The sequence below is a fragment of the Centruroides sculpturatus genome, unplaced genomic scaffold, assembly GCF_000671375.1.
Source record: "Centruroides sculpturatus isolate CEXI.00-Female unplaced genomic scaffold, Cexi_2.0 scaffold1394, whole genome shotgun sequence".
Taxonomy (NCBI): Eukaryota; Metazoa; Arthropoda; class Arachnida; order Scorpiones; family Buthidae; genus Centruroides; species Centruroides sculpturatus.
Genome location: NW_019385702.1, coordinates 200,986 through 210,794, shown reverse-complemented (window position 1 = coordinate 210,794; position 9,809 = coordinate 200,986). Strand labels below are relative to the sequence as shown.

At 35.8% G+C, this 9,809-nt stretch overlaps 1 protein-coding gene across 1 annotated transcript; it reads left to right on the top strand.

Moving 5' to 3' along the window:
- Window positions 1-8,292: 8,292 nt before the first annotated feature.
- LOC111641346 lies at window positions 8,293-9,111 on the top strand. The gene has a single exon (XM_023387482.1). The coding sequence runs from the start codon at window positions 8,293-8,295 to the stop codon at window positions 9,109-9,111; it is 819 nt and encodes a 272-aa protein (XP_023243250.1).
- The last annotated feature ends 698 nt before the right edge of the window (window positions 9,112-9,809 follow it).

Sequence of the window (9,809 nt, the reverse complement as noted above, 5' to 3'; positions counted from 1 at the left end):
CAATTTGAAATAATAAATTCCAGATGTAAGAGAAAATAACGAAGATGTGGGTATGTTCATTTTGGAATGCAAAATATAAAATAATTGAATGAAATTCAGAAACTTCAAGATTTTTCAAGAAAATTTCAAGAAAAATTTCATTCTTGATTAATTAGATGCTCGTTTTCTAACGATTGAAAATCAGGCTACCTTTTTCTATTGTGATTCTTTGAATTGACTAACGTAATTTCTGTTGGGATTAATACCGAAATTTGATATTTTCCATCATTTCAAATAACGAAAATCAGTCAACTAAACTTGCAAATGGTCATTTATTCAGTACATTATATCAGAAATGCTTTGGTTTTTTACAGAACAAAATTCTACCGAATTTGGTTCCGGGGAAAAAGTCAAAAGCTTCATTTCTTTTTCTCTTGATTTGTCTTTTCTTGTGCTTCTTCGCCTTCACCCTGTCCTTCTTCTTGAGCGCCTTCAGCATTGCCTTCTGTTTCTTCTTTCTTTTCCTCTGCGGCTTCGTCATCTTGCGCAAAGGCAACTACCAACAAAAACAACAGGAAGAATACTTGAAGTTTCATTTTTGTAGGGAAATACTTAGATTCTTATGCTGCTAGCTTTTGTATCTACGCTTATATACAGTTTGTCTGTTAAATTCCGCCAATCATCTTCGTGAATCTGCAACTTTTTGCTTTGGCAGTAAGTAAACAAAGAAAATTTCCTATTTTATCAGCTGAAATATTTACTTCCTCGTGTATCTAATTTTATAAGTATTTTAGTTATTTTGAATTATTAATTTCACATTAAACGTGTAAGCTATTCAATCTTGTATGTTTGGATAAAAACAGAACAATTATTATAATGCATAAAATAGATACGGAAATTAGTATTTGGAGTAATAACTTTCAAATATTATAATTTAGAAAGGACACGAGTGTGAACGTATGATGTTAAAACAATTGAATTATTTTTCTTATATTCTATTCACACAAAATTGACTCATACATTAAAAAAGCATATCAGATCGATTTTTTATCGTTTCGCGAAATTTATCTATAAATACACGTCACATGATGATAATGACATTGAGTTTATTCGTGAGATAAGTGCGTTATATCGGAGTAAAACTTGTCGGAATTTAGTTATAGTAGATTAATTTCCTTGGATGATAACGAAATACGCTCATTTAATTTTACTTTCCCGGCTGTTATAAATAACGGGAAAAATTTATTGTAATCGTATTAAATTTGACCCACCGGATTTTTTTTAAAAACAAATTTCGACGATTTGTGATCCTCTAAACCAAAAAAATCGAAAAATGGCGAAAATTCTCGAAATATGAATGTGTTTGTGTGTTGGCGTCTATTCGTTTAATGATTGGGTATAGATTAAGAAAAAAATTTGGCATGGTAACTTGTATGTAAGGAACATTGAACTGAAGGGGAAGGGAGATACTGGGAAGTCACCGTCAACTGGCCGATGGTGAGTGGGAGATGGTCAACTGGGCTAAAATCACAACTCTTTTCTATTGATCTAATACCCGGTAAATAATAATATTCAAAAACCATTTAAAAGAACGAGTTTCTAATTTTGTGATATTTATACATATTTCTTTATTTATTTTTACAAGTAAATATAAAAGTCCCGAATGACAGTTGATGTGTACCCCAAAAATTAACAAATACTGTATACATAAAAACAAACACAACAATTACATAAAGTTAAAAATACATTACGTTATACATTAAATACAATATAAATTAAATCAAGAAAGAATAAAAGTTCCTGGAACGAATTTGTTTTGGAAGAACCGATTTTCGAGACTACATTACGTTGTTGGGCTGCAGTTTGAAAAAAATTGTAGACGTATAAATTCCCACTGTCGTTCGCCTTTCTGTCCGCTTGTCCGTCCGTCTATCCCACTGTCTGTTTGCCTTTAATCTCGAAAACGGAGTTATATAGATGTAAGACAAGATCAGATATGGAATCCTTGGGGGCAGAGATCCAGATTAACTATATACGAACGTTCTATACTAACCGGAAGTCGTGTTATTTTAATTCAAAAAATTTCCTCTGAAAAGAGTTGGATCGATGATCGACACGACTCCATTGCTAACGGAAAAGGGACAAGCCACAACTAATTTGAGGTGAAGACAGTGGCGGATATAGCACTTGAGCAGCCCCAAACGGTATGTAGATCCCTATATATCAAGGGTGCACAGAAATTAAATTATCATCATAAATTTTTTAATACTTTTTCATCAACAATGACCACTTATTATATAGTAAAAATAGTTAATATTAATAATATAATGATGATGATGATAATTTATAGTACAGGTAACCCCCGTATAACACGGCACTTCTATAGCACGGATTCACTCTGACACGGTTCGAGAAATGGATAAAACCCTCGTACAACATGAAATGTAATAAATTTTTACATACTTAAGTACTAATAGTTCACGAAAATTATTATTTTCGTGAACTATTAGTACTTCAGTGTGTAAATTTTCTTTTCTCGTCTCCATACACATGGTCCTTCGCGAAAATTGTTTCAATTTTGCCAGATCTCGACGCTTCTGCTTCTGGTGTTGCCAGATGTTTTTCCCTTATTCCATAAGTGCTTAGCACCATATAAGGAAATTTATAAAGATCTTTTAACTAGAAGCAAGCAATCTAAAATTACATACACTTTTTGCAAAAGGTAAAGCATGAATCTGAAAATAATGCAGAAAAATGCTCAGAGGAAAACGATAACTTGACAAAAGTAAAACGCTCTCGGTTAATAGTGCTTTTAGTGATGACAAAGAAAACATTGTTTAATTTATATTAATATGTAAACACTTAAGAAAATTTTAATAGAGATATTTATCTTAATTATGAAAATATAGTAGCATGTTTTTTAATTTTTGGAACCTAACCCTCCTTTTCGTACTAGTTCTTTGTTTCGCATAACACGGCAATTTTTTGGAACGTAACTACCGTGTTATACGGGGTTTACCTGTATTACAGTAGAGCGTCGGTTATCCGAAACATCTGTTATCCGAAAGAATTCTAGTCGGCATATTTAAATTTTCGCTAGTGCTGTGGCGCTGCAATCTTCGGCTATATCTTGGGCTATTCCATTATTTTTTTGTTGGTGTGTGTTTTAGCTGGCAGCACTGGCACTTTTGTGTAGTGTTTTTCTAAGGACTGTGTGTCCTGCTGAATCGAACATTTTTGATACTAGATTAACTTCTAAAGTATGATTTTTTTGTTTTTATATTTTTCAATATATTTATTTTGTTTGTAAAAAATAAAGAAATAATTTTGAACGATACAATAGACACCATTATTATTTTAAAAAGTTTACATTAGGCTTAACATTGACGAAAATTCAACTCGAAGCGACACGCAACGGAGAAAAATTTCGACATGGGATATTTTTTCGTACATAATCGTTTATCCGAAAAATAAGTTATCCGAACAACCCTAGTCCCCAATTGATTCGGATAAACGACGCTCTACTGTATTTGTTTTATTGTAATCAATGTAACGTAATTGATCAGTAATTAATCAATGTAAATATTTCTTTATTTCTTACGTTTTTTTAATATAAGATATAAAGTTTGTCATTCAACACCATTTCATAAATAAATATACAGTGGTGCCTCGTATAACGTACTTAATCCGTTTCAGGTGCACGTCCGTTAAGTGAAAAATCCGTTATTCGAAACGCGTTTTCCCATAGAAATACATGTTAAAACATATAATTCGTTCCACAGCATAAAATAACCGTACTGTACTATAAAAAAATGAAAATGGAGCAGTCACCAATTATGCCGGTAGTCAGATGGGTAGTCAGATGGTAGTCAGATGTCGTGAGGAGGAGGTGGAGGAACACTTTTTTTACACATTCTTTACGCACGTTTGAGCTGCATTTTCGAATGGTACCGGACTTTGAAACGTATTGTTAATAATCTATGACAGGGATAGGCAACTTCTGGAACGTGTGCCAAACGTGGCACTTTACATACAATTCACCTTTAAAATAAATTTATATTTGACATCTTCGTCGAGTTGTATATTTTAATTTAATAGAATACAATTTTATTGAATAGAGCAATACTAAATCAAAATAGAATATAAAACAGTCACTATGAACTGTTTTAATAAACAATAAGTAATAAAAGAATGAAAGAAATATATTTCTAAGACACTTGTACCTGCAATACCCAGACTTTTAAGCAGGCTGCCAATTTAACGGAAAATCTGAATATAGCTTTTACGTAACATCGTCAATCTTCTTCTTCTTCTTCTTCTTCTTCAGCTTTTCCCACACTATGTAGAGTCGCTGTTTCTTATGAGTCGTCTCCACTGCTCCCTGTCCTGGGCTGCCTCCACATTCAGATGCTTTTATCTCAAGTCCTCCTCCACAAGATCCATCCACCTTTTCCGCGGCCGTCCCCGCCGCCTCCTCCCCCTCACTCTCATCTGCATAACCCTTCTTCCCACATACCCTTCTTCCCACCGTACCACATGACCAAACCACTTCAACCTCGCATCCTGTATCTTTGCTTCTATGTTTACAACTTTCACTGTCCCCCTCACACATTCATTTCGAATGTGATCCCGTCTCGTAACCCCACACATCCAACGAAGCATCCTCATCTCCGCCACCTCCATCCTTTTGACATGGGTTTTCCTCAAGCTCACAGTCTCAATAGCGTACAGCATAGCTGGTCTCACCACCATCCGATAAACTTTCCCTTTCAACCTAAGTGGCACCCTCTTATCACACAACACTCCTGACATATCCCTCCAATTCCGCCAACCAGCCTGAATCCTGCCTGTCACCTCCTTATCCACACTTCCATCCTCAGCCATAGTTGACCCCAGGTACTTAAAGGTATTGACTCTTCGGAATACGTCACCCCTCAACTCCAGATCACTCTCCCGGGCACCATCCTCCTCCCCACTACACATATACTCTGTTTTACTCCTGCTCACCCTCATGCCCCTCCCTTCCAACACACCCAACCACCTTTCCAATTTAACCCTCAGCTCCTCTTTTGTTTCGGCGCACAGAACGATATCATCTGCATACAACATGGTCCAAGGTGCCTCTTCTCTGACCTCGTCCGTGATCACCTCCATCAGTATGTTAAACAAAAAGGGGCTCAGTGCTGACCCTTGATGTAAACCAACTCTCACCCTGAAGCACCGGGACACTCCTACACAGCTCCTAACCTTTGTGGCCACATCCCTATACAGTTCATGGATCAATCTAACATACTTTTCAGGAACCATCTTTTCCCTTAGACACCTCCAGAGTTCTTGTCTAGGCACCGTGTCATAAGCTTTCTCCAGGTCAATGAATGCCATATGCAGCTGTTGTTGCTTCTCCCAGTATTTTTCCAACATTTGCCGAAGGGCAAAAATGGCATCGACTGTTGATCGTCCTGGCATGAATCCAAACTGCTCTCCTGAAATGGTCACCTCTTCTCTCAACCTTCCTTCCAAAACCCTTTCCAAAATCTTCATCGTGTGAGACATCAACTTTATTCCTCTGTAATTTTTACAATCTTGAACATCCCCTTTTCCTTTGTAGATAGGTACAAGTATACTTTCTCTCCATTCGTTAGGTATTTCCTCCTGCTCAAAGACTTTTTTGAATAGGTCCCATAACAGATCAATACCCTTCTTCCCCAATGACTTCCACACCTCTACAGGGATTCCATCCGGGCCCTCCGCTTTACCGTTCTTCATCCTCTTTAGGGCCCTTTCCACTTCTTCTCTAGTGACCATCTGTACCATGCCCATGTTTCGGTTTCCCTCCTCTCTGTTCATTCTTTCATTCTCTGTATTCAAAAGTCCTTCAAAGTATGCCCTCCATCCTTCTCTTATATCGTTCTCCCCTCGTAGGACCATCCCCGTCGTGTCCTTGATCTGCCTTACATGCGAAATATCCTTCGTTGCCCTATTCCTGAGTTTGGCTAAACGATATATTTTCTTCTGTCCTTCCCTTGTATCCAACTCCTCGTATAAGTTCGCATATGCTCCTGCCTTTGCCTGTGCCACCACTCTCTTAGCTTCACGCTTTGCCGCTTTATACACTAATCTATCTTCCTCTGTACGTGACCTGTCCCACTTCCGTTTTGCCTCCTTTTTTGCCTTAACAGCTTGTTGCACACTTTCATTCCACCACCAACCTTCCTTTTGCACCCTAATCTTTCCAGATGTTACACCAAGCACCTCCTCTGCACAGTTCCTGATAGCATTGGCATTATATGACCACCAGTCCTGCACCCCTTCCCAATCTTGCGAGATTTGTATCAACACCCTCTCTACATAATCCGCCCTCACCCTCTCCTCCCTCAAACGAAACCACTTAATTAGCATCGTCAATAATAAATTTCCCAAAAATTTCGGTTGACACGTGAGAAAATTTTGCTTAATAATTTTGGCGATTTTGGCTTTGCACACTTAAAAATTTCTATCCCTGATCTAGGACTTTTTGGTAGGGCGATTGTATTAGTATATGCATAACAAGTACGGTATAGTACATACTATACCTGAACGTGATATTACTCACTGTTTCGGGAATTAAAGCTTATCATTTCTTGTCGTTTGTATTAAATATCAGAGTAAAAGATTATTCGCAATTATATCTGTGATTTCTAACGTTCAACTAGCATAAACTCATTATCTGTTGAATCATACAAACTGCTTTCGACATTACGTACAGTACAGTACAGTACAATAATTAATATATTCTGATGTTTATTTACCTTCATAATTTTTGCTGTCTATCTTCAGAATAATTTTTGTTGTGAAATATGTTGTTTTATGGTTTGAGTTAATTTTAAAACTTTTCCGAAGTAAAAAGAAAACTTGTTTTGAAATGTAATAACTTAATATGAATAAAAGTGATCTGCCTTTTAAATCTAGACCTATAGAACTGTATTACAGATGTTGAGTAAGTTATACAATCATCAAAGCGGTGGTTAAAATTTATTCCAAAAATAGTTATCAACAGAAAATTTAGAGGCGATTAATGCCTAACTAATATTTCAAAAAGGCTAGCAACAAACTTGCTAGATTTTTTGTAATATTGTTAGGCATTAGTACAAAAGTTGCATAACTTTTCCGGCTTTTATGAAATTTTATTTTAAAAATAACTTTTGTATTATTAATCAAATACTGTAAATAACTAAAGTTGTATGCGGCGTCATTATTTTAAGGTTACTTTACAATAATAATCTTTCTTAGACATTTGTCTGCTGTTTGTCTAATAAGCCTTCTGTATCTTCGGTGTATAAAATAAGCTTAGAATCGATTAGGCCAATTGAACAAACTGAAGTTAACGTTCTTAATTTCCTAAAGCTTTGTGTGCTGATTGCAAAACGCCTAAGAAATGCCAGGGTGGAAAGCAAATGAAGATGATTTTCCAATTTTCCAGATTCATTGTAAAATGAAGACGCCTTTTACAATGAGCTGGATTTTCCAATTTGCCTATAACATACCAGTATACATAACAGCCGGGAAAATAAAACCGTAAACAGCATCGAAAGTTTTGAGATTTTATTATAGGGCAAATTTCAGGAAATGAGACCTTTCTGCTCAAATCTGAAAAATAAGCTTTATCCAAGATAAAAATATATAGAATTTAATGGGGAAAATGAAGAATATAAAATCGTACGTTATATGCAGAGTGTATGTTGCAATCACTTGCCACTATATATAATTTTTTCATAATGATCAGTTCTACCAATATCATACAAACTGCTTAGTAAATACACTTATTACGTCAAATAAAAGAATTGTATTATTAATTATTTAACACAATAAATCGGGAAGCTAAATTTAGTAATGTTGAAGTAATATATAATTTTAAAATCACATACTTTTAATGCAAAAACCAGGGAGACTATCCGATTTTTTTGAAAGAGCGATATAAACTGTTGTTTTTCTTTTTTTAGAAGAGACAGTTGCATATGTGGTGTGGCTGACTCGCCATTGGATGCGTTTCATATTATCGCTGTTTGTACTTTTTTGTCAAAATTACGTGAGGAGACATTTGGGGTTCCCTGTTTTTCATTTAATCAGTTTAAAAAAGTTATTTCTGATTCTGATTTATTTTTTAAGGCTTAAAGTGAAAGTAGTGGTTATTTTTATGTAAATTTCGGTTTGGGGCGTGGTCTGCCTATTATTTAACCTGTGGTTGCTTGGACTGCTTGGGAGACTATCCGATTTTTTTGAAAGAGCGATATAAACTGTTGTTTTTCTTTTTTTAGGTAAGTTTACTTTATAAATATGTCCCAGACTCGGAAGAGGAAGACTTTTTCTCCAACCGTTCCGGAAAGATCAACAACTAGATTTAGGGGTGAGACTACTTCTGGTGAAGAGGATATTGCGAATTTATTACAGGATTCAAATTTTGATGTGGCGGAAGGAGTTAGGCTTCTATTGCGTTTGCATGTTTCGTTGAATGGTAAGGTTGATGAATTCATCAGAAGACTGGATCACCTGACAGAGTGGCTCAAAAATGTAGATGAGGCGTTGATTGATTTCGAGGTGAGGTTGGGGGAGGTTGAGTCAAAGGTTGGAGGGGAGGTAACCGGTGTTGGGCATTCGGTGAATACGGATAAAATTCTTACAAAATTGTCTTCTTTTGAGAGAGAACTGGATGCTATGGACAATCAGAGAAGGATGAACAATGTTGTTATCCACGGATTGGAAGAGAGGAAAGAGGAGTCGTCTTTGGAAATATTTGATACTGTTAGTTTTTTTTCGGTTAATACTTTGAATTTATCCTCATTACATTTTGTAAACGTGCATCGGATTGGGAAGAAGGTTGGAGATAAACCCAGACCAGTGATTTGTCAATTTGGGTCTTTTAGTGATAAATTAAGGTTTAAAAAGGCTGTATTTGAGAATCGGAATCTTAATGTTTCTGTGTATGATGATTTTTCTAAACGTTTAAGGGATATTAGATACAACCTAAGGATTTTTGGAAAGAAAAAAAGGGAGGAAGGAGCAAAAAATGTTCGGTTAAGTTATGATAAGTTATTAGTAGATGGAGTTCGGTATAAATTTGATGAAGTATTGGCCAAGGTGGTGCCGATCTCATAGCAACCACCAATGACTTCTGTGTTTTCTATTATGGCGTGGAATTGTGCTGGGATTGGTAATAAACCGCGGTCCTTTTGGAGTTATCTATTAAAGTATGATGTGGTTTTTTTATCGGAAACATGGTTTGTTAAAGGTGGGAGTAGATGTTACTGGGAGGAATTAAGAGAATATCATTGTATTGTTGGTGATGCCTTGAGGTTCACAATAGAGGTAGACCTATGGCTGGCTGGTTACTTTGCATTAAATCTTCTTTGAAATTTAATATTATTTATAGAGATAGTTATATTGTACTGATTAATATTTTGCTACCGTTTGGAGAGTTTAATATTTGTTTTGTTTATATACAGGAACAAAGATGGCAAGAAATTTTTGATGTATTGTCCCGGTTTGAGATCGATGACTCTAATTGGATTTTGTTGGGTGATTTTAATGCACGGATTGGTGACCATAATATAATTTCGACNCAATTATGCCGGGTAGTCAGATGTCGTGAGGAGGAGGTGGAGGAACACTTTCTTTACACATTCATACAGATACAGACTTTGTACACATTTCAGCAGGTCTCTTTTTATTGTTTTTTAATCGGAGTCAGATTCAGGAGATGCTACCGGAGATTGCAGGGTCATCTCCTGTTATTTCATCCTTTGTTTTTTGGCAGCATGCTTCTTGAAAAAATGTCCAAGGTGGTCTGTTTCTCT

Bases quoted from the DNA above. Each gene is read 5' to 3' on its own strand.
- LOC111641346 (XM_023387482.1), top strand. From the start codon at position 8,293: ATGTCCCAGACTCGGAAGAGGAAGACTTTTTCTCCAACCGTTCCGGAA.